General features: G+C 45.2%; 1 protein-coding gene across 1 annotated transcript; it reads right to left on the bottom strand.

Annotated features, from left to right (window-relative positions):
• Positions 1-871: 871 nt before the first annotated feature.
• LOC109758912 (uncharacterized) lies at positions 872-6,585 on the bottom strand. The gene is made up of 18 exons (XM_020317774.4): positions 6,290-6,585; positions 6,089-6,202; positions 5,822-5,947; positions 5,637-5,699; positions 4,616-4,723; positions 3,750-3,827; positions 3,496-3,588; positions 3,060-3,146; positions 2,830-2,931; positions 2,603-2,722; positions 2,433-2,495; positions 2,207-2,352; positions 2,025-2,118; positions 1,853-1,911; positions 1,656-1,695; positions 1,468-1,559; positions 1,305-1,374; positions 872-1,211 (listed from the first exon to the last, which is right to left on the bottom strand). Exons 1-18 carry the CDS (start codon positions 6,497-6,499, stop codon positions 1,140-1,142), a joined length of 1,737 nt encoding a protein of 578 aa, XP_020173363.3. The 5' UTR covers positions 6,500-6,585; the 3' UTR covers positions 872-1,139.
• Positions 6,586-21,559: the final 14,974 nt, after the last annotated feature.

Here is a 21,559-nt window from a genome sequence, read left to right as displayed (position 1 = left end):
GATAGAAAAATTATCACTCCTAAAGGGGGTCACTTGTTATCTCGGATGGCGGACTTTATCGTTCCGGTATCTAATAACTGCGATGAAGATCTGGTTAGACAAACTTTGTGGCCTATTGATGCACAACATGCCCTTGCTATCCCTCACCCTCAACATGACATGCATGATTTCGTCGTTTGGAGTTACACGAAAAACAGATTGTTTTCGATTCGATCAGCCTACTTTGTGGAATGGGATCACCAACATGAAATGAAACCGAGACGTGCTAATGGAATGGATGATAAACCACTGTTAGTCCTATTTTGGTGTAAGATTAGGAAGCATTCTCGCCCGGCAAAAGGTAAATATTTTTATCTGGCGTACATTGCATGGTACTCTCCCATGTCGTGTTACGCTTGCCAATAGACATATGGAAGTCTCACCCTAATGTCCGTCCTGTTCTTCAAGTCCAGGGGATACAAAACACATAGAGCCTATGAAGTTGATGGCGGCTCTGGAGTTCCTACTTCTTTTGCCATAATAGGATTTGTCCATGATGGATATTCAGCATGTTCAAGAGATGATTGCACCTGGTATTTTTTATGGAAAAGGCATAAGCTGTTCCATGAGATTGACCTAAGGGGTGACAAAGGCAAATTCATTGCAGGGGGGACGGGAGGACCGATTGCATATGACAATATTATTTTTACGTGGTAATAAAAGGCCCTTTTTCTGTTCAGCAATTCAAAAATATGACACCTTCATCTCACACCAAGACTCTGATTTGTCCGGAAAGATTATTCCCTAAAGCAACTGTTCCCCAGCAGAGCACTCAAAGCTCTCTTCTCAGATGAGTATAGTACAGTACAAAATAGTAAATTCACCACGTATGTCGATCATAGCAAACTTAGCATATCATTCTTCATAACAGCAATAAACTAATGCTAGCAGTTACATTTAACATCATAACTTGTTCTCATGCATGGACTACAGCTTCATTTCTTTTTTTTCGTCCGGCCTTCTCGTCCAGCACTTCAACATTTGCCAGAGGCCAAGTATACATACACAGCTTGATTTAGAGTAGAGTACAGGCTACAGGAAGAAATGGAAACATCCTCCTCCTGGGAAGCGGAAGAGCAACGGTAACAAAACGGCGCCGTCTAGAACTTGAAGTCCTTCTTTTTGGAAGATTTCCCGTCCTTCTCGTGCTTCCTCTTCCTCTTGCTCGCGTTCTGCAAATCGGAGAGGGAAAAAAGATTCAGCTCGGTGAAAGTTGGTATTTGCTTCTGGCTCAACAATACAGAAGACTGCTCGTAAAAACATACCTCCGCCACCATGTCGCTGAAATCTTCCTTCTGGTTCCGTAGCTTCTCCTCCTCCCGGGCTTCTTCGTACCTGTTTCATCGTTTTAAAGGGAAGGCGTTAGTGTTTCGATTCATGGCTACTGACAGGCAAAGCTTGGCAGACGCGGGGGAGAGGTGATCTTACTTGGCTGCCAGAACATCGTCCATAACTTCGAGCTCCTCGGGATGTATGGTGACATCCACTTTGTCGGACTTTTGATTCTTGAGAAGATCAACCTGCAAACAAAAACCACGAAGGTGTGTCAATGAATCATCGAGCATGCACGGTATGGGAATGCTTGTATACTTGGGGCAAGGTATGTAAAAGCTCACCCTTTTAACCCCAGCCTTATCCTGTGCCCCAACCACATACCTGCAAAAACAGCAAGATAGAAAATGAGTTCTCCACATGATTGAAACAGGAATCTATCAGATATTATTGATACAAAATGAGTTCTCTGTATGGCTGAAACAAAAATCCATTGGAAAAAATATTGTAGAGATGACTAAGTTGTATTAGAGTTGCATACGTATGGCTTGACCCATAGAGGGTTCCAGGTGCGATTTTCTCCTCCTTCTGCTCAAGAACCTTCAGATGAAAAAGAACAAATTGTTGGTTATGAACTGCAATAAGTAAGCCAAACTAAAGCTCCATAATAAGATTTGGCCTGAAATGCCACAAAACTGAAGCTAAGCCCTTACCTGGTATAACTGCTTATCTGTTGGCCTTTCAGACTCTTTCCTCTGTTGCTTCCGAAGATCAATGACGTCAGGTGTTTCCACGCCAGTGGGAGTGCTATAAACAGAACAAGAAGAGGCGTCAAAACGTAGTTCCTTTAGGGAAGAACCTAAGCTAGTCATCAAATAATTATTATAGAAATAACCTCGACATGGTGTCGACAGACTGCATGCCAGCTTCCATGTCTTCATCTTCCATTAGTTCCTCCTCCTCTTCCTCCTCATCATCTTCCTCCTCCTCCTCTTCCTCCTCCAAGTCTCCCCAATGCTTGCTGCGGTCAACAGGCTCCTCCTGGAATACAATGCAACACAAGTCAGTTAACTAGTAGAGCTGCAGTTCAATTTCAAGGAAAATTAGCCGATCAAACATACATCATAATTAGGTTCATCCAGCTGTAGGATACCAAAAACATCTCCATAGAGGGGGCGTCCATGCTGTTAGCCAAAACAGATAAATAGATCAGAAAAGAAATTTATTTTCATTACAGAAGCCACATTTAACTACAGCCGAGCCCATGAAAAGCACATTTGTTGTAAATTACCTCATCCACAGGAGGCTTTCCCCATTCCCCGGGCCGGTAACCAAAAGTAGCACCAAGAGGAATTGGGGCATTCAGACCAGGAATCTTCAGTGAAGGATAAGAGGGCGGAGGACCATATCTCTGCCAAAATTATTTGATGTCAGTTGATATAGCTGGCCAATAACAAGAGATCAGTCAACCAGAAAACCAGCTGCCTGGAGTTTTTTTCTTCTTAAAAAGAACAATACCTGCATGTTTATAAGCCATGGAGGCGGTGCACCTTCTGGCATACCAAGTGCTTCTTTAAGTTCTCGGGACAGCATACCTGGCTTCATTTCCCTGAGTTTGACCTGTTGAGTTCATACATGTATTATGCTCGGTAAGACAGGTTTGAGAACACAGACATATGGATCTCCCAAACAAATATCAATTATCTCTGTTTCTGACACTAAGAAGAGAGCGAAGCAAAAAAAAGTACCTCAAACTCTTTTCCTTCGTAGTAAAGGTCACCATGACTAGTCAATTTTGGTTTTGTTTGATATTTGAAGAAGGCGTCGTGTAAAACCTGCACACAACAAAATTACGGTGAGACTTCCTTTCCTGCACATTCAGAAGTTAACTCATGTCTAAAATTTGAACATATGGAAGAAACACATCGTACTTATCAGCTATGATATTTTCACGTGTACATTATCAGTATTAGTCATGTAATTAAACACCTGGCAAACAGATATGCATGTAGAGAAGTATAGCACAAGGAGAAAACGCAGGCATGTGCTTGTATGCGCAACTATAATCAGGGGGCAAATAAATAGTGCTCTGTATCCATCTTGCACATTATGGCGAACACACAAATATATATGGCATGTGCTTCTATGTGCAACTCAGATTGGCCTCAAGAGGAATTAACTGACCTGATAATCTATATCCATCTTGCCCATTTTTGGCTGCATACGCTCCCGCTGCTTCTGCTTCAACTTTTTGCTATCCTCTTTCTCGATATATGCCTGAAAATGCATTTGGAAAGGTACTTAAAATTTGTCCATCTTGCCCATTTGTGGAATAAAAATTAGAAGTGACAATAAAACAAAACTCCTGAAGTTACCAAGTTGACAAGGGAGATACAATGTCCATAGCATTGCTACAAAGGACCAAGATATTAACATACCTGTCTAATTTTTTCTATTCCAGTTGCAGCAATGAAGTCAGGAAGTTGGAATGGTTGTTTTTCGATACCTCTCTTGCCCTGAAAGAAATAACATGGTGATATAAAATCTATTCGACAAGATATAGATAATATGAAGCAAAGCGTAATTTCATGTTTTGGAGATATATACAAAGTTGCAAAGGCCTGGGCAAATGATATACTTGTATACGCAAACAAAGGAGGACCAAAGGTCAAGATCCTAGATGGACCTAAATGTCTTTCAAGGGAATGCCTAGCATGAATCAACTAGATCAAACACTTTAGCATTCATACTACAGCAATCACTCAAGTACAGTACCACCAAGACCTCGCTCCCAGGAAGTTGCAGCATCCCTGCAAGAATTATATATCTGTATAAGAGGGAGGGGAAAAACCTTATCAACTTTATGTTCCCTGCCCTCTACTAATAAGACCCACCCCATGGCACTTTGCAATGAGTTACACTAGCATATCCGTGCTGGCCCGAACAGTTGCAGTTATGGGCTTACACTTTTCAATGATGCAAGGATAAACCCCAAGTGTGTTCGACATTGAGTGAATTCAGGCCTGGCATATTGTCTGTCCCTTGGCCCTTATGTTTGTTTGAAAAAAAAAAACCTCTGTAATACATGAAGGCATGCAGTGTTTGTTCAATGACAGATATTAATTGAGGGAGATGCTCCAACACTTTTTTTCGAAGAAAACTGATGGTCTGTTTGCATCTGCCTACCACTCCACTACTAACAACACTAAATTATGATTGTGTGGTTGATTTCTCAGAGGAGCATCCAAGCACTCATTACGAAATTATGCAGAACAAGATTACTCATGGTACATGTATTACAAACCTGCAAGAATTTCCTCTTTTGAGACCAGTGCCTTGGGACAGGTACTGTGTTCCTGTAAGACTTCAGATAGACAAGTAACTTGGGATCTGACGCAGTCGCATCCCAAACCTGGCAGGAATAGCATAATTGCATCAGTTGAAGCTAATCCATAAACAATTTTACACTGCTAATGGCAATGAGTTAAACAAGATGGCACACAACAAATAGTTTAGTGACATTATCTCATCTTATGTTCACACCACCGATACAAGCTGCATGGGTACACGTGTGTGCATGCTGTCATGGCCTTTAATAGGAGAAATACATCTTAATCTTGGAACTGTGAAAGGTGAAAGTTGCTGGCACATTCTTCTAGCAATCTAGATTAAGATAAGTCTAAGTTGCCATGGACCTTACTACGGGTTATTTACTCAGATAAAACAGAAAGTTGACATAATTTCAAACACGTCCTCACTAACAAAGTGCATTGTTACAAACTGCACAGCCACTGGAAACTGCATGACCGGTCCAGAATAGTAGACAGACTTGAAACAAATTCTCCAATGCAACTTTAGTTATATCAACAAGAGGTGATGGTAAAAGTTGCAAGCACAGTTTTCTAGCAATCCAGCCTAACATAACCTTTTACAGTTGCCTTGAAACTTATTATGTATTATCTACTTGGATAAATCAGAAAGCTTAAATGACACCCAAAACATCCTCACTGTTAGGAACCAAGGACAAAACAAAATGTGTTGTTACAGAGCCTGCAGCCAATGGCAACTGCATGACCAGACGACAATGGTACATGACTTTAAGCAAAAACCCAAGTGCAATTTGAGTTATATCAACTAGAGACCATTGGTAGTGGTCAGATCACATTAGCATTGGCAACCTTTGGCAATGCAAAACACTAGACGGGCAAGCACAGAAGTATAGGATGCTGCATCAACACATTCATTCAAAGCAATACAGGCACACCAGACTGCCAGCAGCCCAGCACACCTGGTTCACAACAAAAGAAAGAGAGGGGGTGGCTTACTTCGACGACGTCGGGCCTGTTGCATATCTGCTTCAGCTCCGCAATCTTCATCCTTTGCTCCAGCTACAAAACACAAACCAAAACAGCAGAATTCATGCTTAGCGCCTTCTACGAAACCACAACAATCGCGCATAAAAGAACAGGTAATTCAACAATCAGGCAGACACAGAGAGAGAGAAGCAAACCTTCTTCTTCTTGTTGGAGATGCCCCCTTCCTTCTTCTTCTGCTGGGTCTCCTGCTCGTCGTCGTCCGAGTCGGACCCCGACCCCTTCTTCGCCGCGTCGGCCGCCTCGTCCTTCTTCTCCCCATCCTGCCAGCACAAACTACCAACCCATTAAGACTAGTGTAGGTTGCCGAGCATATGTATACCCAATGTCCACGGCAGAGCAGGTAGAACTAGAGAGAGATTCATAGGTAGGGTTTTGCTTTGGTAATCGACGGGCTCGGGTACCTCGGCGGCGACGGGCTCCTTGAAGGTGAACTTGTCGAAGATGCTCTTGAAGTCGGCGAGCAGGCCGTCGGCGAGGTCCGGCTCCTCCGGCACGTACTCCACCTCGATCTCCACCTACACACACGGCACCGCACAACCCAGCGTCAGAGAGGCCGTCGCGAGCCCCACCCGAAGAAACCCTAGGGGCGCCCGTCCACGTACCGGGGGCTTGGAGTCGGGCTTCTCCTCCTCGGCATCTGCGGCCGCGTCGGCGTCCGAGGCGGCGGCGTCGGAAGCGGGCGCCTTGCTCTTCTTCTGCTTCCGGCGGCGGCGGCGGCGCTCGCTCTCGCGCGACTTCTTCTTGTCGGCGCCCGCGGCGGGGGCGGGGGCCGGGGCCCCGTTGGCGAGGTCGGAGCTAGGGTCGGCGGCCATGGCGGTCGGCGATGGGGAGGGGAGGGGAGGAGGAAGGGCCAGAGGGCTCCGGGGTCAAGTAAAGTTAGCCACGGCGGTTCTGGGTCGGTGGGCTGTGCAGTTCAGGCCCAAACTTCTTGGGCCGGTTCGTCGCCGATACGGACCGAGCTGCTTTCTCGCAGCGGATCCTCTCTGATCCCCGCGCAGGTCGGGGAATAGCGATCAAAACGCGCACCTGGTTATCAATGGGTCGGGGAATAACATTTTCTTCCATATCACAAACACTTCCTAATTCGTCATAATTTAATTTAATTTGTGGGACATTTTTTGAGATTCTAAAACATTTTTTCAAACCATGGAAAATTTTAAATTCATGAACATCTTTTGAAATAGAGGAACATTCTTCAAAATGCGTGAACAATTATCAAAATCCTGGCAATATTTTCGAAGCACATTAATGTTTGCATAATTCAAGAACTTGGGAACAACAATAACAACAACAAAGCCTTTAGTCCCAAACAAATTGGGGTAGGCTAGAGGTGAAACACATAAATCTCATGACTAACTCATGGCTCCGGCACATGGATAGCAAGCTTCCACGCACCCCTGTCCATAGCCAGTTCTTTGGTGATACTTCAATCCTTCATGTCTCTCTTAACGGACTCCTTCCATGCAAAATTCGGTCTACCCCGACCTCTCTTGACATTCTCCGCACGCTTTAGCCGTCTGCTATGCACTGGGGCTTCTGGAGGCCTACGCTGGATATGCCCAAACCATCTCAGGCGATGTTGGACAAACTTCTCTTCAATTGGTGCTACCCAACTCTATTTCGTATATCATCATTCCGAACTCGATCCTTCCTCGTGTGGCCACACATCCATCTCAACATACGCATCTCCACCACACCTAACTGTTAAACATGTCGTCTTTTAGTCGGCCAACACTCAGCGCCATACAGCATTGCGGGTTGAACCGCCGTCCTGTAGAACTTGCCTTTTAGATTTTGTGGCACTCTCTTGTCACAGAGGATGCGAGAAGCTTGGCGCCACTTCATCCATCCGACTTTGATTTGATGGTTCACATCTTCATCAATACCCCCATCCTCCTACAGCATTGACCCCAAATATCGAAAAGGTGTTCTTCTGAGGCACCACCTGCCCATCAAGGCTAACCTCCTCCTCCTCACACCTAGTAGTACTGAAACAGCACATCATATACTCAGTTTTAGTTCTACTAAGCTTAAACCCTTTCGGTTCCAAGGTTTGTCTCCATAACTATAACTTCCCATTTACCCCCGTCCGACTATCGTCAACTAGCACCACATCGTCCGCAAAGAGCATACACCATAGGATATCTCCTTGTATATCCCTTGTGATCTCATCCATCACCAAGGCAAAAAGATAAGGGCTCAAAGCTGACCCCTGATGTAGTCCTATCTTAATCGGAAAGTCATCAGTGTCGACATCACTTGTTTGAACACTTGTCATAACATTATCGTACATGTCCTTGATGAGGGTAATGTATTTTGCTGGGACTTTGTGTTTCTCCAAGGCCCACCACACATGACATTCCACGGTATCTTATCATAGGCCTTCTTCAAGTCAATGAACACCATATGCAAGTCTTTCTTTTGCTTCGTGTATCTCTCCATAAGTTGTCGAACCAAGAAAATGGCTTCCATCGTCGACCTCCTAGGCATGAAACCAAACTGATTTTTGGTCACGCCTGTCATTCTTCTTAAGCGGTGCTCAATGACTCTCTCCCATAGCTTTATTGTATGGCTCATCCCCTTAATTCCACGATAATTAGTACAACTCTGAACACCCCCCTTGTTCTTTAAGATTGATACTAATATACTCAGTCTCCATTCTTATGGCATCTTGTTTGCCCAAAAAATGAGGTTGAAAAGCTTGGCTAGCCATACTATCGCTATGTCCCCGAGGCCTTCCCACACCTGAATGGGGATACAATCAGGGCCCATCGCCTTGCCTCTTTTCATCCTTTTTAAAGCCTCCTTGATCTCGGACTCCTTGACCTCGAGAACTTGGGAACCTTTTTTGAAATTCAAAAACAAAAATTGTGAATGTTATTTGAAATCGAGAACATATTTTGAAATTCAAGAACTTTTTCTCAAATTTGAGGGAAAAAAATTGAAATTCACTTTTCTCAAATTTGAGAACATTTTTTGCAATTTAGTAGCATTTTTCAAATTCTTGAAATTTTTTGAAATTCAAAAAAAATGTGAATGTTTTTTGAAATCGAGAACATTTTCAAATTCGTGAACAATTTGTAAATATTGAGAACATCTTTTGTAATCATGAACATTCTTACAAATTTGTAAGAAAAATGAATTTAAAAAAAATGAAATCCCAAACATTGGGATTCATGACCATTTTTCTAATTAAAAAATAGCACAAAAAACAAGGACTCCACACCCGGTACTTGGGCCGGCCAATGGGAACGCTTTTCTGCACATATGACAGGTGGGGCCAGGCACCCTTTGATGAGAAGAGAGAGCAAATTCATTTCTCAACACCTCCATCTGGTCAGATGCAATGAGAAGTATGTATATATATGGAATAGCCCATTTCTCAACCAGTGGAAATTTGCTTATTATGTATACATAATTATGTTCCTTTGATCAGAATAATCCATTTCTCAACACCGCCAGGCACAAGGTCTTTTGTGCAAACAAACGAAGGCCATTTGATTTGGAGCATGTAAAGATGAATCAATGCACCTGACCTATTATCTATCTACTATCTACGTACAGTTATATATCATATATAATAAATCCACCGTCATAGTTTGATGGGACATCCGACTGAAAACCGATCAACATTTATTCGAATTTTGCAGGCAATTATAAGCTGACAGGCACTAAGGCCCTATATTAGCATGACCGACGTCTATTGAGAAATAGTATAACGAGGCTAGTTAGGAGCCTCCACAGTCATTTGATTGTCTCAGCCGTCAGATCTTTCAATCTATGATCCAGATACAGTATAACGAGGCTAGTTAGGAGCCTCCACAGCCATTTGATTGTCTCAGCCGTCGGATCTTTCAATCTATGATCCAGATTAGCGCTGATCGTCCCAGTTCGCCCGCTTGCCTCACATACCGTCTTGCGGGCCGCTTCTCCACGGAATGACCTGGTCTTTCTCTCCTTAATCGGGCCGTGCAAGGCCCACTTGTTTCCAGTTCGCTGCTAACAGCCCACGTGGTACAGTTTCGAGCGCTATCCCTCCCATCGCAGTTTCTCTATTCCTCCTGCGCCGCCCTAGTTTCTCTGTCCCTCCTCGATGCGCCGGCGTCCTGCCGTGGGCGAGCTTGGCGACGATGGTGCTCCTTCGAGGACTCCGGTCCCCTCCGTCCCGATCTTCTGGTCCTCTACCATGTTTTCACGTGCGGATCTTAAACATGTATTGGTTGCTTATCATTGCTATCGCCTAATTTCGTTTGCGATGCGCTGTATTCATTGAACCACATGGCATCTCAAGGTTCCGGGTTGCATCCAAACAACGAGACTATCTTTGTTTGCTTCCCACCCAATATGCTATATTGACTGTATTTACTAATTTACTGCTAACTGGTTTATGCTGATTTGTATCAGATCTAAGAATCTTGGATCCCCAACTAATGGAGGGCTTGGAAGCTCTGCACGTGTAAGTATGCTATATGCCTTAATGCCGCTCTTTTTTCTATACTGTGTTTTTCTCTTCATCTCATCACTCTTTAAGACCGTAAGGGTGATAATGATAGCCCAGCGCCGCTGCCCCACGCCCATGTAGATAGAAGGCGGGGATTACTTTGTCCGGCCGATAAATGATCAGCAGGGCAATAGACCTAACCAGCCGCCGGAGAAGATCAGCCCCATCCGCAGGAGATTGAAGTATTTTAGCAAGGATTCAAGTGCACATGTAGTCAAACGTCAGATATATGCATCTCATTGGTAAGCAAAATTTCAGTTGCCAGATCATCATATTAGTTATGGTACATACAGAGTCATCCAAAGTATTGAATTATGGGCTATCGAGAGGCATTTTTATTAGTGCTATTAGTAATTTTCTAAGGTTGCTTCATGGCCAGTTGATAATCTTAATTATTTACTTCATGCGATGTTGGATATGTAGCAATAATACATTCTGTGCAGTTTTGCAAGAATATGTGAGTACTGTATTTGTTAAGGCTGGTATTTTTGGAACTTCCAGAACTCTCTTTTGTTTTAAAAAAAAGTCACCGACGATAGAGATGCACTGTTGGCCCTATGTTCTGAACTTCTGGTTTCATTTATTTCAGTACCCAGCTCATCCTTCCTGTCACCGTGGCTCATGATAGGAATTATTTGCTTAACCCATTCCAACTATACGACTACTCTTTTTCTACAAATCCAGTTTTACTAATGAAGTTTTTGTTTTAAGAAAACGGTTTATGCATGGAGAAGTGGCGTTCAGGTGGGAAGGCAGATACAAGCCAACTGATGCAATTTGTTTGCACACTCTTAATTCATTGCCTATCTAATCAAATGTAGTATCTGGTTTACAGATCGCGAGGAAAAAGAATCGATGAATGTTAGTTGCCTCCAGGCCAGGGTATGCTTGATCAAGGGCCTTTCTGAGCAACTTGGCCATTAACGCTACTTCAAGTACCAAGAATCGGCATGGAAGGTCAGGCAATTAAGCTCGCGTGTATACCTAGTGCTTTTTGGATCAAGCTATGCATGATTAGTACTACTAATAATTCATTCAGAAATGTGAATGATATGCATTCAACTAAACCACAAATGACTGTTGAGGGATGAGCGCGGCAACGCGCGCCATTATGTTCTAGTAACAAATTAATACTTGACCAGTGGACAAACTTTTAGCAACATTACCAGCAAAAAACCTTTTAGCAACATTAATATTGGTTTTTTTTTTTTGAATTTTCACCGGGAGGAAGGGAAGCCCTTCCACCACATGAATCTATAATACCTAAATAGTTCATCCCCACTAAACTAATTCTCTTAACATGCAAGCTATCCACATCATCATCCTAGCCACGTCATCGTTTCACTACCGGCTTACATGAGGGACCCAATGAGAAGCACAAGTTACCACGTGAGCACTATAGAGACAAATCCTAAAAAAAAAGCACTAGAGAAAAGATAAAACTTCAATGCCACGCCCGGTTCCACTCGCGTAGATCCTCTGTTCGTTTCCCATCCCTCTTTCAGTAACCGATGAGTCACTCTCATCACAAAAATCCACCACCAGCCTGCATCCAGTACGCATACCCTCCTCGATCGAGAGTGCCCAGCGAGCGCACCGACGCTGCCATGCGCGACTGTTCAGCCACCCCCGGCAAGCGAGGTACGCCATCTGACGCGACCCCGGGGAGCCGCCCCCACAATCTCGGTGACGTCGCCCTGACCCCGTCGACAGTACCTGCGTCAGGCGAGGCGCGACCCACTGCGCGAGATGCGCGCTCGGGCGATCTTGACTGCTAATACGCGCCCGCCCTTCTGCTGACAAGTGTAGATGTTCAGGTGGAGGCCTCTCCCGTGGGCGCTCTGGCCGTCGCAGAGGTCTCTCCGGACAAGATTTGCTGACAACCCAATGCGTGGTGTTTTTTGTGTTTTCTATCCTGGCTATACAACCCTTGTGGAGGAGTGCCTTGGAAAAGGAGGTGCAATCGGCTGCTGTAACTCCCCCTACGCATCCATCCATTTGAGGTAAGCTGTAGGACAGATAGGCCACAAATTGATCTGATGTTCAGTGTTGTAGATACACCACACAGACAGAGTCCAGTGAGAATGTTTCTTCGAAGGTTAGGACAAATAGGCCACAGATTGATCTGATGTTTAGTGTTGCAGATAGTACAACATATAGACAGAGCCCAGTAGAATATGTTTCTTCAAAGGTATGTACTGTAGGCTTATCTTTTCAACAGGGTTTGGTAATGATATGAGAGGTCATTTTCCTTGATTTTCTTCAAAGGCGTGGATCTGTTATCATTGTTGACCACATGTACTGTCATTTTTGTGCTTCTTAAGATCTGAGAAGATTAAAGTCTGAAATGCAATATTCAGTTAGACGGAAAGATTCAATATATTCAGGCCTATATTCATGGGAAGTTTGTTCCTAGAGGACCAAAGAAGATTTACTATAAATACTTATGAACTTAAAATTGTATAACATTTGATCTTTTGTATGTTATGCCATGCAGTATGCAGTTGAAAACGGTTATTTGGAACTTCATACAAAGTACAAGCGAATGTACGAAGATGGCATAAATCATTCCGCTGCTTTCTAGAGCAAGGTAGATGTATTTGAACATATCAGCAGCAGCACAGGTTATCTATGCTATGGTATATTCTCAGTTTAAGTTTCAGCCCTTTTATTTTTTATTTTTGCAAGTTGCCTCTCATCTCTGTTCACTAATTAGCCTTGCTGGGTCATTGATCTACCTGTCCTCCTCTGCTCAAGTATCTATGCTATGAATCCAGACATGATGTCATTTTAAGTAAATAGTTTTGCAGTTTCACATATATAGATATGGCTCCTTTGCGACTCAAGTAGTATCATGTTACCCTACTATATTGTAGGGATAAACTTCCTTTTGCAGATCTGAAGTATACATAGATTAGGATTGATTTACCTTTTAATGTCTGCATTACCATTCATTCTTTGCAGATCTTAAGTACGCATATATAGATCAAGATTTTTTTTTTTACATTTCCAATCATAGCGTCCCCATTTCGGAATCACTGTTCTTAGTGTCCTTACATACATTACTATTTATGTAAGTCATATGAGATTGCTTATGTAATATCTTGATCGCATAATTCACATTTTCAATCTTCATAATTATCCTGTAAGTACTATGTCTATAGCACTTTTTTCATCTAAGATAATATATCTTCTATGCAAACAAAGTTATTCGAGTTATGTATTATCATGTGCACATGACTAACAGCTCCCGCAGCAACGCGCAGGGTATCGTCTAGTATATTACGTGGAAGGAGCACGGGAATATATTACGAAGGAGCACGTCCACCTTTTAGCAACATTAATATTGTTTTTTTTTGAATTTACACCAGGATGGTTTTGCGAAGGAGCATGTCTCGCGTATGGATGCGAGACTGCGTGAGTAGCCACCAGAAGAACTTGACCCGCGACGGAGCACGGGAAGACGAAAGGAAGGACGCCGACGCCGCGCCCACACCGCCGTAGAGGGAGAGGGCGTAAGCACTTCTCGATGAGAATCCTCCACACGGAGACACGCAGAGAGTGGCGGTCCGGGCGTCGGGCCCGTCCTGGGGGAGGCACTCCGCCACCACCAGTTGAACCGCAACACACTCACCGGCCGCCCGAGGGGTGAGCCGGGGCACCAACAGAGCACACACCCCGTGGCGGCAGGCCGCCCAAACTGTGACCTCAGAGCAGACAGCGTGAGCGAACAAGGCGGGAAACTTCACCCGCAGCACCCCACAGGGGAGCCAATGGTCATGCCAGAAAGAAGTCGTGCGCATGTCGCCGATCTCCACCCTGGTGAGCGTTCTATACACCGGCAGGAGCTTCACGAGAGCAGTCCAGTGCTCTCCCTCAAGGGGGGAGCGGCCGGGCCCAAGGAGGGACCTCCCCGCCAGCTGGTCCCAGACCCAGGAAGCCCACCTTGACGGCGCGTGGGAATGAAGACGATGCATCAGTTTGAGGAGGAGGCAGTCGTTTTGGACACCGAGGGCCTGCACTCCAAGCCCGCCCTCCGCTCTCGACCGGCAAACCCGATCATTAACCAGGCATTGAGCACCCGAGGCTCTGTCCGCAACATTCCAGAGGAACGCACGCCTTAGCCCGTCGAGTTTGCTTAGGACCGAGGTGGCAGCCGCATGGCAGCCATGGCGTAGGTGGGGAGCGAGTCGAGGACCGCGTTGATAAGCACCAGGCGCCCAGCGGGCGACAGCAGCCTCGCCCGCAACCCGGCTGTTGGGGAACGTAGTATTTCAAAACAATTCCTACGATCATGCAAGATCTATCTAGGAGAAGCATGGCAATGAGCGGGGAGAGTGTGTCCACGTATCCTCGTAGACCGAAAGCGGAAGCCTTTAGTAACGTGGTTGATGTAGTCGAACATCTTCACGATCCAACCGATCCAAGTACCGAACGTACGGCACCTCCGTGTTCAGCACACGTTCAGCTCGATGACGTCCCACGAGCTCTTGATCTAGCAGAGGCTCGAGGGAGAGTTCCGCCAGTATGACGGCGTGGTGACGGTGATGATGAAGTTACCGGCGCATGGCTTCGCCTAAGCACTACGACGATATGACTGAGGTGTTAAACTGTGGAGGGGGGCACCACACACGGCTAAAAGATCAACTTGTGTGTTCTAGGGTGCCCCCCTCCCCACGTATATAAAGGAGGGAGGAGGAGGCCGGCCGGCCCCTAGGGCGCGCCATAGGGGGAGTCTAACTAGGATTCCCATTCCTTTTCCAAGAGGGGGAGAGAGGGAAGGAGGAGGAGATGGAGAAGGAAAGAGGGGGGGGGGGCGTCGCCCCTCCCTAGTCCAATTCGGACTTGCCATGGGGGGGGCACCCCTTGTGTCCCTTCTCTCCTTTCCACTAAGGCCCATGAAGTCCCAATACTTCCCCGGGGGTTCCGGTAACCCCTCGGTACCCCGGAAAATATCCGAACCTATCCGAAACCATTCCGGTGTCCGAATACCTTCGTCTGATATATCAATCTTTATGTCTCGTCCATTTCACTAGTAGAAAGCAGGGCTTTGGTTCTGGCCGGGGAGGCCCATTAGTCCCGGTTCACTCACGAACCGGGACCCATGGGGGCATTTGTTCCGGTTCGTGAGGCCAGCGGGCCGGCCGGGCCTCGGTGGCCATTGGTCTCGGTTGGTCTGGCACCTTTGGTCCCGGTTCCAGACACGAACCGGGACCAATGGGCCTCGCTCCTGGCCCACACCCATTGGTCCCGGTTCGTGGCTGGAACCGGGACAGAAGGGGGCCTTTAGTCCCGGTTCCTTTCACGAACCGGGACCAATGAGTTGCCTATATATACCCCATCACCGGCGAGCAGAGCACTCCACACTGCTCTGTTTTTTTTCTGGCCGGCGAGGGGGGAGAGCTTTGTGGTGCTCTAGCCCACCTCCTATGCACATGAGGTGTTCGATGAAATGCCCGAGCCACACTAGTTAAGCTTTCTCTTCTCGAAGCTCGACCTCCAAAGCTCCATTATCTTCGAGATTTGTCTAGGTTTAGCGGTCCGTCATGTCCCGTCCCCGTCTTCACCGCCGTCGATCGCCCGCGCCGATCTCGTCGCCGGCACCACCGTGGTGAGCCTCTTGTTCTGTCTATGATTTTCTTACTTTTATTATTGCTTGTTATTATTGCTTTAGATAGATATTTGTCTAATTTTCTTACTATTATTATTGCTTGTTATTATATAGTGTGATGGTTTTGGTATCCGCCCACGCCAGCCCTCGTCCTGTCTATGATTCGGATGTGGTATATTATCTTTAATTTATAACTATTTGTTTTAGTGTTTATGACAATTATGCTAACCAACGTGACATAGATGTGTTTATCTAGGAGGTAGTTGAACCAGAAATTCCAACCAACCCTTTTGTGGAGAAGTTAAATTTAGTTGAAAAGGGAAACATTTACTTGAAGAAGAAATTGGAAAAAACGAAGGAGGAGAAGATGGAATTGGAGTTGCATGTTGCGGAAGTCGTCGATGATCACAAGATCAAGATGGACCCTATTGTCAAGAGGTTAAATTTAGTTGAAGAAAAAAGTAATTACTTGAAGGAAAAAATAAAAAAAATTGAGGAGGAGAAGATGATATTGGAGTTGCATGTTGCGGATGTCGTCGATGATCACAAGATCAAGATGGATGCCATGCACTTGAAGATTAGAAAGATTAGAAAATATGCCATTCATACCGAGGCTTGGTATCATTATGCCGTTGGATCAATTGTTACCTTGGTTGCGATTATGATCGCATATGTTGTTGCATTGAAATGTTCTACATAGTTTCAATGTATGGTTTAATTAGATGCTCTGGAGAGCTATGTATGTACTTTGAATTTAATGTGATGATGAACTTCTATTAATTTGATCACTTATCTATCCATGATGTTCTGTAATGGTTTTTGACACACTTAATTATATATAAATGCAAGCAGATGAACCGGCAATGGATGTACGGTGACAGACACACCTCTGAGTACATTAATGGCATGCATAATTTTCTCGAAGTAGCTGAGGCAAACAAGCAGAATGGTTTTATGTGTTGTCCATGCCCTATGGGAATACAAGGTCTTACTCTGACTCGAAAACCCTTCATACCCACCTGCTTTATAAGGGTTTCATGCCACACTATAATGTTTGGACCAAGCACGGAGAAATAGGGGTTATGATGGAAGATAGCGAAGAAGAAGAGGACGATGACAACTATGTGCCCCCGGAATATGGTGATGCTGCAATGGGGGAAGCTGTTGAAGGTCAAGAGGAACCAGACGATGTTGTGCCCGATGATGATCTCCGCCGGGTCATTGTTGATGCAAGGAGACAGTGCGAAAGTGAAAAGGAGAAGCTGAAGTTCGATCGCATGTTAGAGGATCACAAAAAAGGGTTGTACCCCAATTGCGAAGATGGCAACACAAAGCTCGGTACCGTACTGAAATTGCTGCAGTGGAAGGCAGAGAATGGTGTGCCTGACAAAGGATTTGAGAAGCTACTGAAAATATTGAAGAAGAAGCTTCCAAAGGATAACGAATTGCCCGACAGTACGTACGCAGCAAAGAAGGTCGTATGCCCTCTAGGATTGGAGGTGCATAAGATACATGCATGCCCTAATGACTGCATCCTCTACCGTGGTGCGTACGAGGATTAGAACGCAATGCCCGGTATGCGGTGCATTGCGGTATAAGATCAGACGAGATGACCCTGGTTATGTTGACGACGAGCGCCCAAGGAAGAGGGTTCCTGCCAAGGTGATGTGGTATGCTCCTATAATACCACGGTTGAAACGTCTGTTCAGAAACAAAGAGCATGTCAAGTTGATGCGATGGCAAGCAGAGGACCGTAAGAAAGACGGGAAGTTGAGAGCACCCGCTGACGGGTCGTAGTGGAGAAAAATCGAGAGAACGTACTGGGAGGAGTTTGCAGGTGACGCAAGGAATGTATGGTTTGGTTTAAGCGCGGATGGCATTAATTCTTTTGGGGAGCAGAGTAGCAATCACAACACCTGACCCGTGACTCTATGTATCTATAACCTTCCTCCTTGGCTGTGCATGAAGCGGAAGTTCATTATAATGCCAATAGTCATCCAAGGCCCTAAGCAACCCGGCAACGACATTGATGTGTACCTAAGGCCATTAGTTGAAGAACTTTTACAGCTGTGGAATGGACAAGGTGTACGTGTGTGGGATGAGGCCAACCAGGAGGAATTTGATCTACATGCGTTGCTGTTTGTAACCATCAATGATTGGCCTGCTCTCAATAACCTTTCAGGACAAACAAACAAGGGATAACACGCATGCACGCACTGTTTAGATGACACCTAAAGTATATACCTGGACAAATGCAGGAAGAATGTGTACCTGGGGCATCGTCGATTTCTTCCGACCAACCATCAATGTCGAAAGAAAGGCAAGCGTTTCAAAGGCGAGGCAGATCACCAGAAGAAGCCCGCCATGCGTACCGGTGATCACGTACTTGCTATGGTCAATGATATACAGGTAATCTTTGGAAAGGGTCCCGGCGGACTATCTGTTCCGAATGACGCCGAGGGACGCGCACCCATGTGGAAGAAGAAATCTATATTTTGGGACCTACCCTACTGGAAAGACCTAGAGGTCCGCTCTTCAATCGATGTGATGCACGTGACAAAGAACCTTTGCGTGAACCCGGTAGGCTTCTTGGGCGTGTATGGGAAGACAAAAGATACACCGGAGGCACGGGACGACTTGCAACGTTTGCACAAAAAAGATGGCATGCCTCCAAAGCAGTATGAAGGTCCTGCCAGCTACGTTCTTACCAAAGAAGAGAAGGAAATCTTCTTTGCATGCCTGCTCAGTATGAAGGTTCCGTCTGGCTTCTCGTCGAATATAAAGGGAATAATAAATATGGCAGAGAAAAAGTTCCAGAACCTAAAGTCTCATGACTGCCACGTGATTATGACACAATTACTTCCGGTTGCATTGAGGGGGCTTCTACCGGAAAACGTCCGATTAGCCATTGTGAAGCTATTGCATTCCTCAATGCAATCTCTCAGAAGGTGATCGATCCAGAAATAATACCAAGGCTAAGGAGTGATGTGGTGCAATGTCTTGTCAGTTTCGAGCTGGTGTTCCCACCATCCTACTTCAATATCATGACACACGTCCTAGTTCATCTAGTCGACGAGATTGTCATTCCGGGCCCCGTATTTCTACACAATATGTTCCCCTTTGAGAGGTTCATGGGAGTCCTACAGAAATATGTCCGTAACCGCGCTAGGCCAGAAGGAAGCATCTCCATGGGCCATCAAACAGAGGATGTCATTGGGTTTTGTGTTGACTTCATTCCTGGCCTTAAGAAGATTGGTCTCCCTAAGTCACGGTATGAGGGGAGACTGACTGGAAAAGGCACACTTGGAGGGGACTCAATAATTTGCAGGGATGGACATTCTTGGTCTGAAGCACACTGCACAGTTCTACAGAGTTCTACCTTGGTGACCCTGTATGTCGATGAACACAAGAACAGTCTGGGCTCCAAACACCTGGAGTAGTGTGACGACTGGATTACATGTGAACACATCAAGACTTTCGGCAGTTGGTTGGAAACACGTCTCAGAGGTGACAACACTGTTTGTGATGAGCTGTACTCATTGTCCAGGGGACCATCTTCGACTGTATTGACTTACAAAGGATACGAGATAAATGGGAATACATTTTACACGATCGCCCAAGATCAAAAGAGCACCAACCAAAACAGCGGTGTCCGCTTTGATGCAGCAACCAAGAAGGGAAAGGACACATATTATGGTTACATAGTGGACATATGGGAACTTGACTACGGACATGATTTTAAGGTCCCTTTGTTTAAGTGCAAATGGGTCAATCTGTCAGGAGGTGGGGTATAGGTAGACCCAGATTACGGAATGACAACAGTTGGTCTGAACAATCTTGGGTACAAAGATGAACTGTTCGTCCTAGCCAATGATGTGGCGCAGGTTTTCTATGTGAAGACATGTCTACCAAACCCAGAAAAAGAAAAGATAAGGAAGCGAACACATCATACGATGAGCCAAAGCGCCACATAGTTCTTTCAGGAAAAAGAGACATCGTGGGAGTGGAGGGCAAGACAAACATTTCCGAAGATTATGAAAAGTTCCATGAAATTCCTCCCTTCAAAGTCAAGGCTGACGCAAGCACCCTGATAAACGATGAAGATTACCCATGGTTATGGCGCAATAAGCAAAGGACACAAGCGAAGAAAAGTGAAGACTTTCTCTCCACAACTATTATGATGATGCCTTTGATCTAGAACATCACTGCAGTTACATGTGAAGAAATGAAATCCCTTTGTAACAGACGAGTTTTCATATGAAACCCTGATACCTCGAAAGAGATTGTCCGTTTTGTACACGAAGTGCATCCAGTTTTTGCCGTAACCCTCTCTACTTTTTTGGATATGCTATGTGGGTGAAATGATGATGCCATGCCAACTTTCAACCTTTTCAGAGTTCATTTGAAACGCTTTTCAATTTCAGGGTCATTTAGCTCAAAGAATGAACTAATATAAAAAAGAATGAACTGGAAAACTTTTATGAAACTCTAATAGCAAAAATAATAAACTAAAAGAATTAACTAGAAAATTTTAATGAAACTCTAATAGAAAAAAGAATGAACTAGAAAACTTTAATGAAACTCTAATAGCTAAAGGAATCTAGTATTATTGAAACTAGAATTATATAAAATTTATGCAACTAAAATTATCAAAGTATTTTCTGTTCAAAACATTAAAAGCAAAAAGAATTTTCATAAAATAAATAAAAAAAGCAAAAATAAAATAAAAGAAATAAGTAGAATAAAAATAAAACAAATAAGTAGAAACAAAATAAACTTTAATAAAGTAAATAAATAAACTTTAATAAAATAAAAAATAGCAACAGTAAGTATTTTGTTGAAAGTAGAAACAAAATTAAAAAAATAAAGCAGCAAAGAAAAAAATGGAAAAAATAATAAAAATGCCACCTACTGGGCCACCACGGCCTGATAATGACTAGAAACCCAACCGTGGGCCGGGATTCAGGCCCGCAGAAGGCCCAGTAGGACCACAGGCAGATACTGTGAGTTTAGGCCCGTAAGCCTTCATTTGAGAGGAGCTCGAGAGGGCAGCAGTAGTGGAGCTTATAAACCACTCCGAGCCCCTCTCAACTAGCAAGGTGGGACTAAAGTTTTTCGCCGCAGGGCAGCACCAGGCCTTTTGTCCCGGTTGGTGTCACCAACCGGGACTAAAGGCGGGCATTGGTACCGGTTCGTGGCACCAACCGTGACCAATGCCCACCTTTAGTCCCGGTTGGTGCCACCAACCTGGACCAAAGGTCTCTCCTTCCCGCCCTTTGGGCTGATGAAAAGAGACCTTTGGTCCCGGTTGGTGGCACCAACCGGGACTAAAGGGTGCATTCGTCCCGGTTTGTGCCACGAACCGGGACCAAAGGTGTGGGTATATAAACAACACTTAGAGATTTTTCAGTTTTCATCCACCATTTGCCCCCCGACGACGCCGAGCTCATCGACGCCGCCAGGCTGCCTGTGCTCGCCGTCGCCGCCCCGCTCTCGCCATCGCAGTCGTAGCCCCGTGGTCGCCGTCGCCGCCCGCTCCTCGTCGCCGTCGCCCCGCGCGCCGCCTCCTTCGTCAGCCCGGCCCGACCTCGCCATCGCCGACGCCGCCCCCAGTGAGCCCCCGCCCCTGCCCCGCCGCCGCCGCCATGGACGTGGCCGCCGTGGCCCCACCGCGCGCATATATGTTTTCCGCATATATATATATATATATATTCATGTATATATGTTGGTGGGACTAAAGTTTTCTGCATATATATATAT

The sequence above is a fragment of the Aegilops tauschii genome, chromosome 6 (genome assembly GCF_002575655.3).
Source record: "Aegilops tauschii subsp. strangulata cultivar AL8/78 chromosome 6, Aet v6.0, whole genome shotgun sequence".
NCBI classification, from domain to species: Eukaryota; Viridiplantae; Streptophyta; class Magnoliopsida; order Poales; family Poaceae; genus Aegilops; species Aegilops tauschii.
This window is presented reverse-complemented; position numbering and strand designations above follow the sequence as displayed.

Bases quoted from the DNA above. Each gene is read 5' to 3' on its own strand.
- LOC109758912 (XM_020317774.4), bottom strand. From the start codon at position 6,499: ATGGCCGCCGACCCTAGCTCCGACCTCGCCAACGGGGCCCCGGCCCCC. The intron at 2,723-2,829 runs GTATTGTTCTTT...TAATTTTGGCAG, and splicing joins CATGGCTTATAAACATGCAG to AGATATGGTCCTCCGCCCTC. The intron at 1,912-2,024 runs GTAAGGGCTTAG...TTTCATCTGAAG, and splicing joins CAGATAAGCAGTTATACCAG to GTTCTTGAGCAGAAGGAGGA.